This window comes from Neomonachus schauinslandi, chromosome 9 (assembly GCF_002201575.2).
Source record: "Neomonachus schauinslandi chromosome 9, ASM220157v2, whole genome shotgun sequence".
Taxonomy (NCBI): Eukaryota; Metazoa; Chordata; class Mammalia; order Carnivora; family Phocidae; genus Neomonachus; species Neomonachus schauinslandi.
The window spans coordinates 62,872,597-62,895,028 of NC_058411.1; the positions used below are offsets into that span (position 1 = coordinate 62,872,597).

Here is a 22,432-nt window from a genome sequence, read left to right on the forward strand (position 1 = left end):
ATCAGTTTGTTCTCTGTAGTTATCATTCTGATTCTGCTTTTTGTTTGTACATTTTTTTAGATTCCATTTATGAGTGGAATCTTATGGTATTTGTCTTTCTCAGTCTGATTTATTTCACTTAGCTAATACCCTCTAGGTCTACCCATGTTGCTTCAAACGTATGATCTCATCCTTTTCTATGGCTGTATAATATTCCATTGTGTATATATGCCACATTTTCTTTATCCATTCATCTACTGATGGACATTTAGGTTACTCCTGTGCCTTGGCTATTGTAAATAATGCTTGCAATACATAGGCAAGGATATACAATGGGGAAAAGACAGTCTTTTCAATAAATGGTGCCAGGAAAACTGGAGAGCTACATGTAAAAAAATAAAACTGGACTACATTTTTTTTTTTTTTGAGAGCGAGAGAGAGAGTCGGGGGGAAGAGTAGGGGACAGAGGAAGAGAGAGAATCTTAAGCAGGCTCCATGCCCAGTGCAGAGCCCAACACGGGGCTTGATCTCACAACCCTGAGAGCATGATTTAAGCCAAAATCAAGAGTCGGATACTTAACCGACTGAGCCACCCAGGTGCCCCAAAACTGGACTACTTTCTAACAGCATATACAAAAATGAATTCAAAATGGATTAAAGACCTAAATGTGAGACCTGAAACCATAAAAATCCTAGAAGAGAACACAGGCAGGCAGTAATTTCTCTGACATCAGCCGTAGCAACATATTTCTAGACACATCTCCTAAGGCAAGGGAAACAAAAGCAAAAATAAACTAGTGGGACTACATCAAAATAAAAAGCTTTTGCAGAACAAAGGAAACCATCAGTGAAACAAAAAGACAACCTACTAAATAGGAGAAGATACTTGCAAATGCTCTATCTGATAAAAAGTTAATACCTAAAGTATATAAGGAACTTATGTAACTCAACACCAAAAAACCAAATTATCCAATTTTTAAAAATGGGCAAAGCACTTAAATAGACACTCTTCCAAAGAAGACATACAGATGGCCAACAGACACGTGAAAAGATGCTCAACATCACTGATCAAGCCTTCTTTCAAAAATTGTCTCCACAGTCCTCTCTCTGCTGTTTTTCCTGATCTGCTCCAACTCCCCCCCACCACAGTCAGAATTGAGCTCTGCCTTCCATGAGCCACAGCCCCTACCCCATAAAGACTTCTAACTTAGCACTTGGGATCCTTTAGTCTATGTTGCTTACAAACTAGCTCCTCCTACCAAACTGTGAGCCTCTCCTTTTGGCCTTTAATCTCTGTACTTCCTATTAATAATATTTGGCAAATTAATGAAGTTGATTTTGTTTTCACTTAAGCTTACTTCCCAATGTTTTTGCCCAAACTTCCTTGTGGCTTTAATGAAATCTCCTTAAGACTCTTCAGTTTCTCCGGAGTAGAAAAATATCATAATTTAATTTCATACACTATGGACTATGCACAACGTAGAATTCAGAGGAAAAAATGTTTATCAAGAGTCTGAATGAAATCCTCAGAGAGAAGGGAAAACATGCCTTGATGAACTGCCCACTGCATTCGGACCCAGGGCTTGGCACTGAGGTCTTAGCTCCAACTTAAACAATCATCCTGGGCATGCCAGTCACCCAGCCTTTTTGCCTCCCAGTTCTATCATTTATAAACTGAACAAAAGACATGCTTTGTGATCGACAGTACGTCTTGACAGCAAGTAGGATGCTACTTAATGAATTAAACAGCATTTTTGAAATTCATTTAAAAAAAATGAAATCAGACAACCTCTTGATAGAAAGAGGTGTCAGGAAAAGAGATGGTTACACTTTACAAAATACACAAAAGGGAAGTATTCTTGACAAACTCTGCCCAGGCCATTGTGCCACTCACACAGTAGGCCTTCAGGGAATATTTCCTGGGCGAAAGAAACAAAACAATCTGTAAGTATTTCATTTAAATTGGCAGGCATGAGAAGCACCAATCTGCTCCCACGGAGAACCATCAGTGACTCATGCATTGCATGTCCCTCCTGCAAGCCAGTTTCCCCGCTTTGCCATGCCGAAGCCTGTGCCAAATGTCTCCCATAGGTAAACAGCTCTGTTACTAGTGCTCACACGGCCTCACATACACTCAGGGAGATCGTTCTACCGCACGTACTCATGACCGTTAAACGCACAGTTCGTAGTTGTATATAAGCTCTGTTCTATCACCTTGACACCCAACTTGTCACCAAGCCAGAGAGGTTAAAATTCACTTCTAAGCAATACTGTGGTTACGTAAACTTCCTAGAAATTTAAGATCACATTCTACCTAGCAGCTGAGTCTTCCCTGGAGTAGCTTATACATTTTTTCAGCCACATACTCTTAGTATGCATGTAGACATGGGGAGGAAATAAAAATATATGAATTGTGTCACCAGCTTAATTTTCTCTTTAGTGGATTGGATGTGTGTATATGGAATGAGGACCCTAGAAAGCCCACACTATTCCCTCTGTTGCTTATTGGAAACAATGCTCATTCTATGCAACAAAAGGAATGGTTAATGAAGTTTATGTATCATTGGAGCAGATAATTTTACAAGGCTGTGTTCTTAAGGCTCCAGAATTAAGGATTTGACTGTGGGAGCAGGGAGTCTTGGGGGCAGGACACCCCAGATAACCTCACCCACATGCATTCCTCCAACAATGCTTTTCTGTATGTAAACAGAAAATAGAAAGGAGTATATGGTTTTTGTCCTTAGTATTAAATAGCTGCCTTTTCCTCAGCACACTCTTAAATTTCTGCACAATGCACAGCCTTCAGCACCCCAAGGAGCATAAACAAAGGATATCAGGCAAGTTCACCTACTCCCACATCACAGAACAATGCTTGTTGTTAACTAAGCAATTCCCAGGGCAAATGTATGATGTGTGGAGCCCAGAGTAAGTACTCAGGTTGGGTCCTTGGAATCTGAGGTCAGAAGCACGTGGTGCCCGCTCAGTCCCCAGGGCTTTTAGAAAACATGAGAATGTGACCTAAAGTTTGTGCTTGCATCTACACCAAAGACTATTTAGGCATTGAGAGAAATTAAAGCACATTAAAGCCTCAAAACAGCTTATTGTTCATGCTCCAAGATTTAACCTTTTCCTTCTTATTTGCTGCTATGCTTTTCTTCTTATGAGTACTTAGGAGAGTCTGCTGAATCACCTAAGATAAATCAAATATATACATAACGTGTCTATGTATAAAATAATCCTGCTAGAGCAGCAAATTATATAGATTTAAAAATTTGAAATTTGAAAAGTCCATTGCCATTTCCTAAATAGAATTATGACTCTTAACCTTTCCCTGGATTCTCAGACCCTGGATTATATCACAAGACAGAATTTATAATCGGTACTTAATTTATCCCCAAATATCTGTAACTATAAGCACTTAAAATACAAATGCAAACAAGTGCATGAAAAGATTTCTTTCCTCCTGACTTTTCAGGGAATATTTTGGCTACAGTCACACCCCATAGGTTTATATGATGCTTATTAACATGTAATGGAACTTGGGGTAACAGTTTCTCCCCCTTGTTGTCTGGCTCATGTATAAAAGTGAAATAGGTTACTGTTTCCATTTTTATAAGTATACTATTATTAAGTCATTAAAATAATGAAATAATTAAATTTACTCTTTAATGTTTTTTTTTAATTTATTTATTCATGAGAGTCAGAGAGACACAGAGAGAGAGAAGCAGAGGCAGAGGGAGAAGCGGGCTCCCCGCATAGCAGGGAGCCTGATGCGGGACTTGATCCCAGGACTCTGGGATCATGACCTGAGCCAAAGGCAGATGTTTAACCATCTGAGCTACCCAGGTGCCCCTAAATTTACTCTTTAATAATTACCTATAAAATAATAGAATTGAACCAGGAAAGACAGAAAAAGGAAAAACTATATATGTATACATGCACAATATTTGCATAACTTTAAAGCCATTTGGAAATACCTGAATGCATGAGGTAATTATTTCATAGTATGAGAGTTAGTATAAGGTAAATACAGCCATATGTCTCGGGCTGAATGAAACTGGTGGGTCACCAAAGTTGTTCGGTCCTTTCTCGTACCATAGGCAATGCTAGTGCTAGTCTGTTATTCTAATTGACTTTACGTGAAGCCAACTGGCTAACCCAGGGTCTCTAAAGAATTATTAAATATCTACGTTGTCAGGAAAATTATGTGCTACCAAATTTCCAGTGAGCTTTTGATATTCTAAAAGTTCCTTGGATAGACTTTAAAATAAGTGGTAAAGTTTAAAAAGGGGGAAAAACACGGAAAAAAAGATTTATGAAGAAGAAAGACCAACACCATGGGCACAGTGTAGTCCCACAAACACTCCTACCAACTCTGCTTTGAAACAGAGATTTGAAACTTGCAAAAAGGCTGCTTTGAAAAAAAAGAACCACCAAGTTAGGACATTCTGGGTTAGATGACAGGGACTGATAAAATCCACAGTCTTCCATTCTCACACAAATGCAACAGAACATACATGCCTACTCTCCCGAGCCTCTCCTGGTCTGTTTGCTAAGGAGGAAATGCCTGCCACACACCCACCCATGGAGAATCATCGAAAAAGTAGAGATTAGTGACAGTCAAACAACAAAAAATAGCTCCCTACCCATTGCCTCCCACTGAATGAACTTTGGACATATCGGCAAACTCTTCTTTCCTCTTACTGCTGCTGGTGTACTGCTCACTGTAGAGCTTGAGGGACATCTGCTCAACAGCATCTCTTTGTGCTTCCAGGTAGCATAGTTGAACCTCAGCCTGGAGAGAGAAACAAAGAGGAACTGCTGTTAATCCAGAAGGAGTGCATTTCAAGTGATGTGTAACAACTCAAAGAATGGGAATTGTTCACATCATTATACTGCTCCTTTTTGGGTTGGATTTAATGGGATCAGCTGGGCATAGTACAGAATTATATTTTAGATCTGAATCTTATAAGTTCCTCCTTAAAATACGACCTGAATAAATGAACTCTCAGAAGACTCAGTAAATATCACCAAATATCCCTGAGATCATAATACTGTATGATGAGGTTTTACATAAAAATTTTGTGAAATTCCTTAATAATATTCTTCCTCATATTGCCACATATGTAACATTTATTTTTTAAAGATCTCCCTCCTACCCATACATTTGCATGGACACATATTCTGAACGTTTCTCATTATCTTCCCTGAGAAGAATAAAAAAAGCCTAGTACCAATTGTAATAGATCTTTAGTAGTGACAACAGACTTCCTTTATTCCTGTATTATTATCTTAATTTTAAAACAGAAGGAATACTGATTTTGCTTACATGTTGGTTTGAATTGTTACACCTTTTAGAGTTAGTTGGGGCTTACTGTAGTAAAGAGAGGTAGTAAGTTCACCATGCTGTTTTCTATCAAACCAAGGCCAAAAGAATGCTGAATGATATTTGGCATGGAAATGTATTGAATAAATGCTTTATTTATTGCAGCTGTTATGATCCCTGTGGCTTTAGGGTTCCCCAGAACACCAGATGAGACCAGGAATGCTTGCCCATGGTAACGGGGAGGGAGAAACGCTGAGTCCGTATGCACTGTGGAGCAAAAGAACTCTTCTTTCTTTTGGCCCTACTTCACTAAATCCAAGCACGTCTGTTCACATTTCTGATAAGCCTTAAAACTGCTACTTCTTTCTAATTTAATTGCATATTGTGTTAAAAGCAGTTCTGGGTCGGCTGTTGGGTAGTTGCCAGAATTCTATAATGTTGAAGAAAAGCCAAGTCAGACATGACCTTCTGCTTTTTGTGAGCCACCCAAGGCCTTTTGCCTCATCTCTGGCTTTATAGACTTGACCATGGAAGAAAAAAACCCCCCAAAAAACAGTGTTATAAAGTGGCAGCTGCTTAAAAGAGCAAATCAGGACTCTGTAAATGAAAAGGGTGATTTATGAAATGTATGATCTCAAGCCATTCTGGAGTTCCTATGTTGTTGCCTTCTACAAGCAGCTAATTATGAATTCTGTAGACTATGGAGGAAGAACTTCCAAAAAATGTGAAAATTACTATATTCTTATCATTGAAGTTTCAGAAATCAGTTAAAAACTGTAATCTGTGTTTGGTTCATGTGAATTTTTCTTGCCCAAACTAATTAGTAACACATAGTCAAAGAACTGAAAACAATAATCCTCCCAAATGCCAACCCTTTTCTACCTTTCCCCTCAAGACTGTATGGATAATGTGGAGATCATCCCACATCAAGTATTCTATTGAAAACCCCATTTGAATAGTGTATCTCCACCATTCGGTACCAAAAGCTATGTTTGATCCCTAGAGGTTCTCATTAGTTTTTAACCAACCTAAGGCAACAAGCTGGACCACTCCTTGTTCTGGATAATGATCTCACAAACGTGTGCCACTGGTCACAAGAAGAGTCATCAAGAGTGAGGTCAACTTAATGTAGACATCACTATGAGGGAAAAATAATTGGAACTCATCCCTTTGAGATCCTAGGCCGTTTCTGTGTACAAAAGGACACACCTCTCATATGACAGGGATTCATGGAAAAGAGTCCAGAGAACAATGCTGAGAGCAACTTGAAAGATAATTAGTCACCTTATGAAAATGATTGAAATGTTTCAATGTAAGACTTTTATTGCACAATATCTCACAGGCATTTGACATAGGAAACTTCCCTGCACTAACAAAGAGATGAATTAGATGGCCCGAGTCTTTCCTCTCCATCTCGATTTCTCTCTCTGCTTTCAGTGATTCATTCTTAAACGTGATGATAAAAATAGAACCAAAGTAGCTCCTTCTGCTAAGGTTGAATGGCTTTGCCAGTCTAAATCTCTCTGCAGACTGGTTAAATTTTTCTCATACATTATATCTTAGTCTGATGATAAATTTTTAGGAGGAAGATTTGAAGAAAATACACTTCTTTAAAAAATAGTAATACTGGATCTCTAACTAAAAGGATTTTATTTATTAGCACTTGTGATAGTAGTGGACATTTCTGGACTATATTTTACAAATAGTAGCTCAGTTGATTAAATAACATTCCTGCTGTGTTATCAGCAGAATTGGCAACTTACTCATTAAGGAAAATAAAAAGGAATAAAAGAGAATAGATTCAGTGACAGATCAGTCTGTTACTTCCTGGTCAGAGAGGCCCAGGGTGCCATCAATGGGAGTAGGTGTATAAAAAGAGCACTGTGGATGAGTGAAACAGATGAGCTGGATTTGAGTCTTTTGGTTCAAGGGACTGTTGGAATACTAAAATGAGATGTTCAGTAAGCAAGTGGAAATATTAAGCCCAATATATAAACCTAGAAGCAACAGTTGACATTAGGAGATGAAATGAGAATGCCATGGGAGAGCGTAAATGATGACAGAAAGAGGATCAGCTCTCACTTATTCTACTCGAGGTCTGCATTACCCCTTGGCTGACCTAATGTGATGGATTCTCTACCATTCTCCCTCTTTCCTTCTCCACCATCCCCAAATCTGTTTTACAGATGCTTCATTGATTGATTTCTGAATCATAGCTGAGATCACTGGTTATTGTGGCTTCAGGGCTTAATTCTGGACTGCTTTTCTTTATTTATACTATTTTCCATGGCTTTCAATGCAGTCTATGTAGTAATGGCTTCCAATCTTCTCCTCTGAGCTCTATGCTTACATATCTAACCTAACCACCTGACATTGCTACTTGGATTTATTTTAGGCAGAAGAATTCAAAACAGAACTCTCAATTCTCATCGTCACCACACCCCCCAGGACTTCCTGTACTTAGGTCTTTCCTTTCAAGCAAATGGCACCATGTGTTGCTCAGGTCAGAAAACTGAAAGCCATTCTTAACTCCTCCTTTTCTTATTTCCCACAGCCATTTACTCTCTAAATTTCATTGATTCCTCTCCCAAAATGTCTCTCCAGTCTGTCTGCCCAATCTGCATTCCTGCCAGCCTCGTCCAAGCCTTCATCCCCTTTCCCCTGCGGTACAACAATTATTTTCTAACGTGCATCTCTCCTCATCCATTCCTGCCCCTCGAACCCTCCTTTACAGTGGCCACAGTGGTTTTTATAAAACATAAGTTGGTTTCATACTGCATTCAGACAAAAATAAAAAAAAACAAAACAAAACCCAAAAACTTCCATGCCCCAAGAGATTTGGTTCTTGCCTACCTCAGATGTCATTTTCTACTTGTCTCTGTCTTGATTCACCATGCCCTGTAATCCCTGCCTATTTTCAGTTTTTTAAACAGCTCTTTCCTGTCTCAGGACCTTTGCACATATTATTCTCTTTCTCTGGAACATTCTCTTACTAATGTCTTCTCGTCTTTCAGCTCTCAGTTGACATTTTATCTCTCAGAGAGGCCTTCCCTCACTACCCTATCAAAGGTAGATTCACTCTATTTTTTTTCTTTTTTGGAACAGTGTTAATTTCCTTCCCAGAACATAACACAATTTAAAATTCTTGTATTTACTGGTTTATGCTTTTTCTGTCTCTGACTCCAGACTCCTAGCTCCATAATGAGGCTGTGTCTGTCTATCTCCTTTGCTATTTTGTATTCCCCACACCTTGGCAGTATCTGGAACATAAGAAGGGCTCAGGAAATAATTGTTGAGCAACTGAATTGTACATCCATACCTCCATCCATTTATTACTCATATGTTCATTGAGCCTTTATCATGTGTCAGGAACTGCACCAGGGACTGTGGGTACAAAGAAGAATAAAACAAGAAGGGACTACTTTTCCCAAGGGACTACAGTAGAGTGGAGGAAAGAGTTATGCCAATAGATAGCTACAAGTATGCCAAGTGAAATGAATGTGGGGGAGGATGGGAATTAAAAAAATAATTGTCTGAAAGTAAGGAATGGGCAATAAAAGCTTGAGAGAGGTGGCATCTGAACCAGATCTGGGAGTATGGGTAGATTTTGTCAAGTGAAGAAGCAGATAGATATCTTTATAGGCAGAGTAACTTGTCTGTTCAAAGGCCTAGAGTCATGAAAGGATGCGGCATGTTCAGGGAATGGTGGCTGGAGCTTTGGGGCATTTGGGTGAAGAGTCTAACAGTGAAGGGGATAGGCTGTAGAGGATGTCAGGTTAGGAAATTTGGATGCTATGTAACAACATGCCAGCAGAAGATGTCACTGTTTCTGTGATGACCTTCATCTATTTCCATCTCCCTTTTTCTGTCATGGCAAGAGACTCATCTGATGGGTTAGTCCAAATATGCTCATAATGCTCCTACCTCCTGATATACTTTGAGAACACTGCATTGAGAAGGGAATCAAATTTCCATCAGGCCAGTGTCCCAAATAAATGCCTAAGAGGTTCTAGTAACTTATACCTCTAGTAAACCTTTAATATAATGTTATTGACTGAGTCCCCCCTCCCTCCCAATTCATACGTCAAAGTCCTAACCCTCAATATGACCATATTTCGAGATAGAGTCTTTAAGGAGGGAATTAAGATTAAGTGACATCACAAGGGTGGGGCCCTAATCCAATAGGAATGGTGTCCTTATAAGATGAAGAGTATCACACAAAGGAAAGGCCATGTGAGTTCACATCGAGAAGGTGGACATCTCCAAGCCAAGGAGTGATGCCTCACCAGAAACCAAACCTGCCAACATCTTGATCTGGGATTTTCAGCCTCCTGAACTGTGAGAAATAAATTTCTGTTGTTTAAGCCACCCAGTCTGTGGTATTTTGTTATTGCCATCCTAGCAGACTAATACTCATAATAAAGTTAGAAACACTGCCTTCTCATCTGAGGTTGAGTATTATTCCTCCACTGCTTATCATTAATAGCATGCTTCCCCCTTTGTTTTATAAGCACCTAGAGCCTAAGTCACTAGGGATACTCCTCTTTAGATTCAGACTACAAATTAATAACTTAATCAGAACATAAGACACAGTGTGCTAAAATATTTCATTTAAATTTGGCTTTGTATGTGGTGATCCAAATTCAATAACCTTCTTTGGGGCCTGAATAATTACTCACCCATATACTTCCCCCTGATATGGTATCTAATAACAAAATAGCTAACCCGTGATAAATTTGGGGGCTTAAATTCCCTAACAATCTTGAGGGATTAAACACATAATTACTTTTATAATCACATATAGACATATCCCTTACCCTGGTCCTAAAAAGCACTAATTTATTTAAGAAATGTCAATTATTTCATCATCACTGCATGTTCCAGCCTCCTTTTCTGGGTAAAGTATCCTGAGAACATTAAAATTAATTTCACTCTTTCTTAACTCATGCTGTTAGAGGTCTGTCTTCTCATTCACACTGTACTTCATAGCTTCCCACTACAGCTACCTGCCTACTTGCATCTGGGTCCACATCCTCTTCCTTCCCCCCTGTTTCTGTGGAAACTTGCCATATTTCTATCTAAGACCAATTCCTTCACCTGTGCACCAGACCTCCTCTAATCTACATAAAGATGATCACTTCTGCAGTAAATTGCCCTTCTTTCCTGCATCAAGTTTTTTCTCTCCTCTGTATTATTCTCATCAGCACAAGCACATCAGCCAGAAAAATGCCGTTGCTTTTCCCTTGGTGAGGAAAAAAAAAAAAAAAAAGGATAAATAAATAAATAAATAATCCCTAGACATCAACTGACACTAATCTATCCTCTTGCCAAAGCCCCATACCTCTGTTCTCTGTTACAGCAAAATCACTTTTACATACACTCTCTATATTCACCATGTCCCATTCCTCTCTGATTTTCTCTTGAACACACTCCAATCAGGCTTTTGTCCACATTCCCCATGTCAATGGTCAGCCGTCAGTCCTCAACCTATCCTGACCTGCTCCAGCAGGGCTAGCAGGCATGCTCTAGGAGTACTTGACCCTGTGTGCAAGACAGCTCAGGCCCTAACCTCCCTCAGGTCTCCACAGAAATGTCATCTCCTCTTTCAGGTCTTCTCTGATCTCCTGCTTAAAAATTCAACTCACATCCACCTCCCCCTGCAATCCTTATACTCCTTCATACATATTTGCTGTATCTAACCAAAACGTGTTACTTATTTTGTATTGTTCATCTTCCCCCAGTGGATTAGAAGCCTCATGAGGGCAGGGACGTTTGTCTATGTGTGTGTTGCTGTATCAAGAACACCCAGCACAGCACAGGGTATAGGACAATCACTCTATAAAAATTGGTTGAATAAATCCTACTGAGTTTGAAAATCTGAAATGGCTTAAAACGTACAGAGACATAAAACAGATTGCTTGAAGGCTGTGGCAGCCGCAGCTTGATTTCTGAAACTCTGGGCTTTATTCTCACTTAGAAAGGAGGCTATTTTTTTCTTGGACAAGAGAAAATTATTGAAATATGTATCTTGTTTTCTTTTCTCTAGGAAAAAAAAAAGGAGAAAATCTTCTTTAATTCAAGAATCACTTGATAATGTTTTATTCAGCTAACAGAGTGATCTTATATGTCATATATTATATTAGAAACTAACCAGGACAGTCACACACATATAGAATGAAAACTTTAGCTATTGTCTTCATGTGGTAATCTTCACAATGCGTTTCAAAACAAGTTTTAAGTCTTCTGGGTAGGAACTTGTTTTAGCTTAATAAAATCTGATTTCTCGTTAAAAAAAAGGAGGAGTAATTTAAGCTTTTGGAGGAGACATGAACAATGCCATAGTTTGTTTCTGGAAGAGTCCACAGTTAGGAAAATCCTTTATACAATGAGGGGGGTGAGAGAAAGAGAAGACTGTATTTTTCTGGTAATAACTTTGTCATTTGGAAATATATTCCTACTTTTACTACACAGACTTCTCTTAACCTTCGATGTAGTATCTTTAAGCACACTCCTTTTTCTCTTCCTTATATATTTACTATGACTTCTCTCCCCGCCCCCACCCCCGCCTTGTATCCCGCTCATGCAACTGGCCCAGATTGCCCCTTCTTCTGGAAGCACCTACAGGTCTCAAGACCCCATGGGTCCTGACAAGGACTTCCAGGGTTGGTGAGAATCTACATTTGTGAATCTCCAAGATTTTGTTTGGTAGAGCTCCCCATACTCCTGGATTTAGAGCTATCACCTTTACAGTGCTACTGTTTTTTCTCCCCCTGCTCAAGATCCTGGTTGTTTGGTACATTTTTGCCTTTGTCATCATAGTAGGTGGTTCATAATTTCCTTTAATAACTCACCTTTGGGACTGAATTCAAAGTGCATCTCCTTTGAGGAGGGTTTGACATAACAGTCAGTATAGAAGAATCCTGAACTCACTTCCTCCCATGAACACAACAAATATACAGTTACATATGGAACAATTTCATCTGAAAAGGACCTGAAAGCTAACTGAGCAGCACTTCCATGGCAAAGGATAAAAGGGCCACATTGAGAGGGGTGGGATAGGCAGAGACACAGTCTAGAAAGAAATCTCATCTCAGGTGCCGCTGATGAAGGAGAATTGGAAAGCAGGCAAGCAGGGACAGGAGGCCCCTGCCCTAAGAGGAAACCACCCTCACAAAGATTTTATACCACGCTGGAAGGAACCCTCCACCCTTTCCCATGTGATAGATAGATGACAACAACCTGATTAGATGATAGGCACAGGGAGGGTTAGTCAGATTAAAACAGCCTGCTCACAAATCCATAAAAACCCCTAAAGCCCATAAAACCTCTTGGGTTCCCTTCCTCCTCAGTAGCTTTGTACTATCACTTTGTTATTGTTCAGTAAACCTTGTTTTGCTGCCCACCACTGTGTCTGGTTTTCCTCTTCAATCTTCAAAGTGATGTGACCAAAAACAGCAGGCACCGATAGAGGAAAAACCCTGTAACACCATGACTCACAGTCAAGAGGGATCTCATAATATGAAGCTTATCCCCAAGGAGCAAGGGGTTTTGACACCCCAGCCATTGGGAACTGCAATGGAGACATGAGCCCCTAAAGTGTCTGATCTTGAAAACCAATGGGACTTACTTCTAGGAGAACCATAGGGCTATAGCGAATGTAAAATCTACTCTTAAAGGGCCCATGGACAGACCCAGTAGCCTAGGGACCTAGCACAAAAGCAACAGTTTGAAAGGCACCTCAACCATAAGGGAAGGAAATTCATTTGTTAATATTAAAGTGTCTTCCAGAAAGGCAAGAAGCTGTTAGAATTCTCTCTGAGGACAAAAGCACTAGTGGGCACCATTTTTGCGTTCTGTTTTTGTCTTATTGGTGTTGGCCCTGTGGAGGTACATTTTCATATCACCTCCTAGCCTGCTAGCTCTGGTGGGAGTGCCCACCCCCAGTAGCTGCAGCCATGGCCAGCCTGGCTGAACACACTGTCCCCAAACACCACAGCCATGAGTCCTCAGGCACCATAGCAGGGCTGGCTGAGTGCTCTCCCCCATGTTTTCAAGTCTCACTCCACCCCACCATATCTGGTGGGAACATGAAACACACACAGGGGATGCTCCTTGAGCATCTGGCTCTGGTGGCCAAGGGGAATGTATTTCTGGTTCCCATACATCCGAAACAATTGAATAGATAGTCTTTGGCAGGCTACCACCCCCAGGGCACTACACAAACACAAGACTATAATATACCTTCAGTCTTCATGTAACAAAGGTCTATCTTCTCGTCCTGGAGCTTCAGGCCTGAGGGGCAGATTTTAGGTATGCCATATATCCAGAAGCTATAGAGGTACCCCCAGGGAACATGGGTGGGAAGATACAATAATTGCATCCTCCTTTGGTCTCACCAAAGCTTGCTGATACCTCCCAGAAAGGTGCTTATACACATATCTAAAGCCATGATACTTGCAACTGTTGCCCAAAGGATACCTCCAGATCTCCTGGTCTAGAAATCAGCAGAGTTTATGATTACAGACCCACAAGACTGTAGATATTTAAATATCTTAAAAGATGCTGCCTGAAGTTCTGGCTTACAATTCCCTAAAACTAGGCACTGTCTTAGATCCCTCCCTTTGGAACACTGAGAGGTTTTCACACACTCTTAATAGCAGAGAACTATCAACAACAAATCAGGCTACTTAGATAATCACAAAAGTCTGAGAAACAACTAAAAGCTAGAGCAAAATTGGACAATAAGTTCCATCACCTATACAGGGCCATTCCTTCAAGACTTGGAGAGGTGGCTGTTTCATCTAATACACAGAAACAAACACAGAGAGTCAAGCAAAATGAAGAGACACAGGAATATGTTCCAAATTAAAGACCAAGACAAACCTCAGAAAAAGACCTTAATGAAATGGAGATAAGTAATCTACCTGATAAAGAATTCAAAATAATGGTCATAACGATGTTTAATGAACTTGGGAGAATGGATGAACACAATAAGAACTTCAACAGAGATAGAAAACATAAGAAAGTACCAAACAGAACTCACAGAGCTGAATAATACAATAGCTGAACTAAAAAATACACTAGACAAGTTCAACATCAGACTAGAAGAACTAGAAGAGAGGATCAGTGACCTGGAAGACAGGGCAGTGAAACTCACCCAAATAGAACTGAAAAAGAAAAAAAAAGAACTTTAAAAAGTGAAGATAGCTTAAGAGACCTGTGCGACAACATCAAAAGGAATAGCATCAGCATTATAGATGGAGAAGAGAGAGAGAGAAAAGGGGGTAGAAAAGTTATTTGAAGAAATAATGACTAAAAACTTCCCTAACTTAGAGAAGGAAATAGACATTTAGGTCCAGAAAGCATAGAGAGTTCCAAATAAGGTGAACCAAAAAGATTTACACCAAGAAAGACTGAAATTAAAAATGCCAAAGGTTAAAGATAGAGACAATACTTAAAAGCAATAGGAGAAAACAACTTGCTACATACAAGGGAGCCCCCATAAGGCTATCAGCTGATTTTTCAGCCAAAACTTTGCAGGCCAGAAGGGAGTGGCATGATATATTCAAATGGCAAAAGGAAAAAACTTCAAACCAAGAATACTGTACCTGGCAAAGCTATCATTCAGAATTAAAGGAAAAATAAGGAGTTTTTCAGACAAGCAAAACTAAAGTAGTTTATTACCACTAGATTGGCCTAACAAGTAATAGTGAAGGGACTTCTTTAAGGTGAAAAGAAAAGGTACTAACTAGTAACAAGAAAACATGTGCAAGAAAAGCTCTCACTGGCAAAAGCACATATATTGTAAAGGTAGTAGATTACCACTTAGAAAGCTATAAGAAGGTTAAAACACAAAAGTAGTAAAATTAATTATAACCATAATAATTAGTTAAGGGATACACAAAATAAAAAAAATGTAAACTAGTATATCAAAAACAGAACACATTGGGGAGGGGAGTATAAATGTAGACTTGTCAGAATGTGCTTAAACTTAAGATGCTATCAACTTAAAATAGACTGTTATATACATAGGATATTACATGTGAATCTCATGATATCCACAAAGCCAAAATCTACAATAGATACACAAAATATAATGAGAAAAGAATCTAAAGAAAACAAAGAAAATCACCAAACCACAATAGAAGAAAGGAACAGAGAGGAACTACAAAATCAACAAAATGGCAATACATACATACCTATTGATAATCATTTCAAATATAAGTGGATTAAATTTTCCAATGAAAAGACAAAGAGTAGTTGAATGAATAAAAAGAAAAAGATCAACCTACCTGTTGCAATAAGACACTCACTTCAGATCTAAGGATACACACAGCAAGTAAAAAGCTGAAAAAAGATATTCCCTGCAAATAGAAATAAAAAGAAAAATGGTGCCACTGTACCTATATCAGAAAAAATAGATTTTAAGGCAAAGACTGTAATAAAAGGCAAAGAAGGCCATTATATAGTGACAAAGGGGTCAATCCAACAAGAGGATATAACATTTGTAAATTTTTATGTACCCAACATAGGAGCTCCTAAATATATAAAGCAAATATTAAAAGACCTAAAGAAAGAAACTGACAACAATAAGATAATAGTAGGGGACTTTTAATACCACTTACAGCAATGGACAGATCATCCAGACAGAAAATCAATATGGAAATATCAGCCTTAAATGACACATTAGACTAGATGGACTTAATAGATATATACAGAATATTCCATCCAAAAGTAGAATACACATGCTTTTCGAGTGTGCAAGAAACATTCTCCAGGATAGATCATATGTTAGGTCACAAAACAACTCTCAACAAATTTAAGAAAACTGAAATCGTATCAAGCACCTTTTCTGACCATAATGATATGGAAGTAGAAATTAATTACAGGAAGAAAACTAGAAAAATCACAAATATATAAAGATTAAGCAATATTCTACTGAACAACCAATGGGTCAACAAAAAAATCAAAGAAGTCAAAAAATACCCAGAGACAAATGAAAATGGAAATACAACATACCAAAATCTATGGGATGCAGCAAAAGCAGCTTTAAGAGGGAAGTTTATAGCAGTACAGTCCTACCTCAAGAAACAAACAAAAAGAATCTCAAAAAAACAATGTAACTCTACATCTAAAGGAACTAGAAGAAGAAGAACAATCAAAAATCGAAGTTAATAGAAGGAAGGAAATAATAAAGATCAGATTGGAAATGAATGAAATAGAGACTAAAGAGTCAGTAGAGAAGATCAATGAAACTAAGAGATGGTTCTTGGAAAAGATAAACAAAAATGACAAACCTTAACTAGACTCACCAAGAAAAAGAGGGCTCAAATAAATAAAATCAGAAATGAAATAGGAAAAATTACATCTGATACTACAGAAACACAAAGAATTATAAGAGACTACTATAAACAACTATACAACAACAAATTGGACAACCTAGAAGGGATGGATGAATTCCTAGAAACATACAATTTTCCAAGACTGAATCATGAAAAAATAGAAAATCTGGATAGACCAATTACTAGAAGGAGATTAACTCAGTAATCAAAACTTCCCAACAAATGAAAGTCTAGGACCAGTGGGCTTCACTAATGAATTCTTCCAAACATTCAAAGAAGATTTAATACCTATTCTTCTCAAACTCTTCCAAAAAAGTTGAAGAGGATAGAAAGCTCCCAAAATCATTTTACAAGGCCAGCATTATCCTGATACCAAAACCAGATAAGGAAACCACACACAAAAAAGAAAATTATAGGCAAATATCCCCAATGAGCATTAATACAAAAATCTTAAACAAAATGTTAGCAAACTGAATTCAACAATACATTAAAAGGATCATACAAGATGATCAAGTGGGATTTATTCCAGGGATGCAAGATAGTTCAACATTCACAGATCAATCAATGTGATACGCCACATTAACAAAATGAAGGGTAATAATCATATCATCATCTCAACAGATATCAATAGGAAAAACATTTGACAAATTTAGCATCCATTTATGATAAAAATTTTCAACAAAGTGAGTATACAGGGAACACATCTCACTATAATAAAGGCCATATATGGCAAACCTATAGGTAACATCATAGTCAATGGATAAAAGCTGAAAGATTTCCTTCTAAGATCAGGAACACTATAAGGATGCCCAGTCTCCGCACTTTCATTCAATATAGTATTGGAAGTCCTAGCCACGGCAAGTAGGCAAAAAAAATAAACAAATAAAAAAAAAATAGAAGGCATCCAAACTGAAAAGGAAGAAGTAAAACTCACAATTTGCAGATGACATAATACTAGATATAGAAAAGCCTAGAAACTTTACCAAAAAAAGTATTAGAACCAATAAATGAATTTAGTAAAGGTGCAGGATACACAGTTAATATACAAAAATATGTTGTGTTTCAACATATTAATAATGAACTGTAAGAAAGAGAAATTAAGAAAACAATCCCAGTTACAATTGTATCAAAAAGAATAAAATACCTAGGAATAAATTTAACCAAAGAGGTGAAAGAGATGAACATTGTATGACACTGATAAAAGAAACTGAAGAAGATTACAAATAAAAAAAAATCAATCAATCCCTGGAGGTATCACACTTTCTGGTTTCAAACTATACAATAAAGTTACAGTAATCAAAACAGTATGGTACCAGCATTAAAACAGACACATAGATTAACAGAACAGAACAGAGATCCCAGAAATAAACCCACACATATATGATCAATTAATTATTGACAAAGGAGGCAAGAATATACAATGGGGAAAAGACAGTCTCTTTAATAAATGGTATTGGGAAAACTGTAGTCACATGCAAAAGAATGAAAGTAGACCATTATTTTATAGTAGACCATTTATTTATAGTAGACCATTCACAAAAATTAACTCAAATGAATTAAAGACTTAAATGTAAGACCTGAAGCCATAAAACTCTCAGAAGAAAACATAGGTGATAAGCTCCCTGACACTGACTGGTCTTAGCAATTTGGGTCCTTTTTGTTTTTGTTTTTTGGATATAACTCCAAAGGCAAGGGAAAAAAAGCAAAAATAAACAAATGGTCTACATCAAAATAAAAAGCTTCTGCATAGCCAAGAAAAGCAACAAATGAAAATGAGAAGGCAACCTACTGAATGGGAGAAGTTATTTTCAAATCGTATATCCAATATGGGGTTTAAATCCAAAATAGATAAAGAACTCCTACAACTCAACAACAAAAACAAAAAACCCAATTAAAAAATGGTCAGAGGATCTGAACAGACATTTTCCCAAAGGGGACATACAGACAGCCAATAGTCATATGAAAAGATGTTCAACATCACTGATTATTAAGGAAATGTGAATCAAAACCACAATGAGACATCAGCTTATACTTGTTAGGATGGACCAGACAAGAAATAACAAGTGTTAGAGAGGATGTGGAGAAAAGGGAACCCTCATACACTTGGTGAGAACTTAAACTGGTTACAGCCATTATGGAAAACAGTATGGAGACATCTCAAAAAATTAATAATAAAACTACCATATGATCCAGCAATTCTGCTTCTGGGTATTTATCCAAAGAATACAAAAACACTTATTTGAAAAGATAACATGCATGACTGTGTTCACTGTAGCATTATTTACAACAGCCAAGATCTGGAAACAACCTAAGTGCTTATCAATAGGTGAACGGATAAAGATGATATGGAATATATATATACAACAGAATACTTCTCAGCCATAAAAAATAATGAAATATTGCCTCTTGAGACAACATGGATGGACCTTGAGGGTATTTTGCAAGGGAAATGAGTCAGACAGAAAAAGACAAATACTATATGATTTCACTTATATGTGGAATCTAAAGAACAAATGAACGAACAAAACAAAACAAAAGCAAACCCATAGATACAGAGAACAGCCTGGTGATTACCAGAGGGGAAGCGGAAAGGCAAGAGGTGAAATGGACAAAGGGGCACAACTTTGGATAGTAAGTAGACTTACGGTGGTGATCACTTTGTAGTATATACAAATATTAAAGTATAATGCTGTATACCTGAAACTTACCTAATGTTATATACCAATTTCACCTCAATTAAAGTGCATTTCCCTTGTGCAGAAATGAACTCTCTAAAGATATTTATTATTAGCTACATTCTGGCTAAACACAAATAACATTTGGCATTATAGCAGATGAGAATCTCACGTTGTTTTTCAGTCCTGTGTGCACGACTAAGTGGAATAGCAAAGCCTCCTTCTCCTACAGAATTGGAGCAGGGAGTCACAGGACTAAGGAACAATGTATTTTTTATAGTAAAATTGATCAAGGGCCTTCATTTATTCATTTGACAAATACATCTTGACAGGGTTATGTGTAAGATATTGTGCAATTACAAATCTCGGTCAGACATGGTGCCTGCCTTCAGGGAACCTATAACTTAGAATTACAGAAAAATTACACTAAATAATAGGAGCTAAAATATTCACCTAAGGATAAAACTAATATTACACTTCAAAAATGTTGACAAAGAAACAGTAAGTTTGTTAGAATGCTCTTTTTATCATTGGATAAGAGGGTTATAAAAGTATTTAAAAATATATTTTCCCATTGTTAAAACTTAAATATACATCAAATATTTAACAAGTGTCTCAAAGCTACTTCAATATTATACTCAGCAAAGACTACTGTATATACTAATCTTTGTACATTAGGATACAAAACTCCTATGACCATATTGGCAGCTCCAGAAAACCTAGCCTTAGGTTCCCAAGGTTTATTTATATTTACATTCATGGATACATGGATAATCAAATCAGACAACTGCAAAAGATAACTGATTTAAGTGAAAAATATTATATCTTTAAAACGTCATCTTTATTTCTACTGACTTGATGCTGTTGGCAAGTCATTAAAAACATTCACGATGGGGCACCCTGGTGGCTCAGTCAGTTAAGCATCTGCCTTTGGCTCAGGTCATGATCTCAGGGTCCTGGGACCGAGCCCCCGCAAGTCTGGCTCCCTGCTCAGTGCGGAGCCTGCTTCTCCCTCTCCCTTTGCCCCTCCCCCCACCCCGCTTGTGCTCTCTCTGCCTCTCTCTCAAATAAATAAAATCCTTTAAAAAAAAAAATTCATGATAATGTTTAGGAAATTGCATTTTAAAGCTATGTCCTTAATGATATTTGTTAAATGGTAAGCATTTAAACAAAGTGGAAAAATTAACATGAATGCTAATTTCATTATGTATTCTGCATTTGTTTGGGTGTAAAGAAAAATGTCTCCTTCCTCCATTTTAATGAAAGATGAGATGCTTACTAAAAACAACCACACCTCCACCCAATAAACTTAAAGAACAAATATATCACACAACCGCATTTGTGGAGAGCCTTATCCACCACCATCCTCCTCTTTATAATGCAAGTAGTTAAAATCATTAAAAATTCGGCATTTTATGTCATGAGCTACAGTGGGAAGGGAGTGTGATTACACTGTGTGGACTGGAGGGGATGATTAGAATTTCGATGTCTCTCCATTACTGTTTCCTTAGCAAATCTCTGCACAATCACACGGGCATCAAGTCTGTGTCTATATTCTCAGGCTGCGCCCTTGTTCCCACCTTCCAAATTCCACTACAGCAAATCTTTATTTACTTTCTGGCAGAAACTAAAAATTAAAGATGTATAATGTGAAGATCTTAGCTTCTCTTGCCCTGCAGGATGGGCAGTTCCTTCCCAAGTACAATTATGCTGGCAAATACAGCTATTAACTCTGTGACTACAACGTGCACTCCAGTTCCTTTGAAATTCTATAAAATAGTTGTCCTGAGATGGTGATAGAAAGGAAGGAATGAAGCAGGAACAACAAGAATTACTTTACATACGAATAATAACAATTTAGTTATCAAAACAGAACTGAACAAGTGTGTCTTTATACTGTTCTTTTAAAAATTTAGCCTCCTACGGTTCTAATAATCAGGGCCCATGGCTCAGGAATGCACGGTAGCACTCAGGTCGGTGCCTATATCCTCATTTCAAAGAGAATCATTCAAACCGACATCTACCCTGTCAAGAATCTCGACTTTGAGCTGCTAATGTAGAATAAAAATCAATATAAATTTTGATCATTTGATGAATATTTACTTCTTTCTTTAGTGTTTGGGGATTTAGAATTGAAAAGTGCTGAATCAAGTCATTTTATTTTTTTGTGTTTGTGCCAACACCAATTTACTACCCTCCAGAAAGTTCCTGAACAAGGTGTCTCAGGTGGCACACATGTTGGTTTTTCCTGTCAATCATAACTGTATGTCAGTAGGGAACCATAATCATTTCCCTTTCATACTCTTAGTGTTCCAAAAAGGAATATTTTCATTACTTTCCTGGAAAAGGTAAACTTTCTCATTTAGACATACTATTGTAAGCCTGGGTGTCTGTTGTTTTTGGCATTCAGCTGAGCTTAAATTGATACGATCTATTAAAAGTTAAACACTTTATCTTAGGCTCCAAGGGTTGTGCACAATAAATAGAGTTTACAAATGTATTCCTCTATAAGCCACATTCAGTATCATCCCCAAGACAAAGAGCTTTTATAAAAGGTTCCATCTTCCTCCATATGTTTTCTGAAAAATAACAAGAAAATATCAACTGATTGCTCTAATCAGCAGAATGACTTCACAATAAAGATTTCCCACTTTTATTTATAAATGAAACAAAAATGCACTACAGACCAATGACTCTAAAAGAATGTGGCAATTAAAACGTGATTCCAGTGTAAGCCTACTTATATGAGTAGAGCAGCATGCCACCATTTTATTATGATACTTTGATACATATAAACAAAAGCTTACTATTCTTGCAGAATGTTTCCATTGTGATTTTTAAAAGAATGGTCTTTCCCAATTTGAAAAAGAGTAAACTAATTGCAAGCACCAAAAAGGTAAGCTAGTCTCATTTAAAAAAAATAAATAAAAAGGGTGCTGGCTTTGGCAGCACATATACTAAAAAAAAAAAAAAAAGAAAAAAAAAGAGAAAAACTCCCATATGACATAATGGCAGAATATTCAATATTAAGGAAACATTTTTGATGGTTCCTTATAAATTAAATAAAAATGGCAGCAGCTGCCTCTCCCAAGGATGATATAGCCCTGGAC

The 22,432-nt window shown here is 37.6% G+C and overlaps 1 protein-coding gene across 1 annotated transcript in view; it reads right to left on the minus strand.

Moving 5' to 3' along the window:
• The window catches only part of AKAP6 (A-kinase anchoring protein 6), a 367,046-nt gene that overhangs the window by 121,583 nt on the left and 223,031 nt on the right, over nucleotides 1-22,432 (minus strand). The window contains exon 7 of the mRNA XM_021695522.1: nucleotides 4,626-4,774. Within this exon, the coding sequence (XP_021551197.1) occupies nucleotides 4,626-4,774 (149 nt within the window). The remainder of the gene's footprint in view (nucleotides 1-4,625; nucleotides 4,775-22,432) is intronic.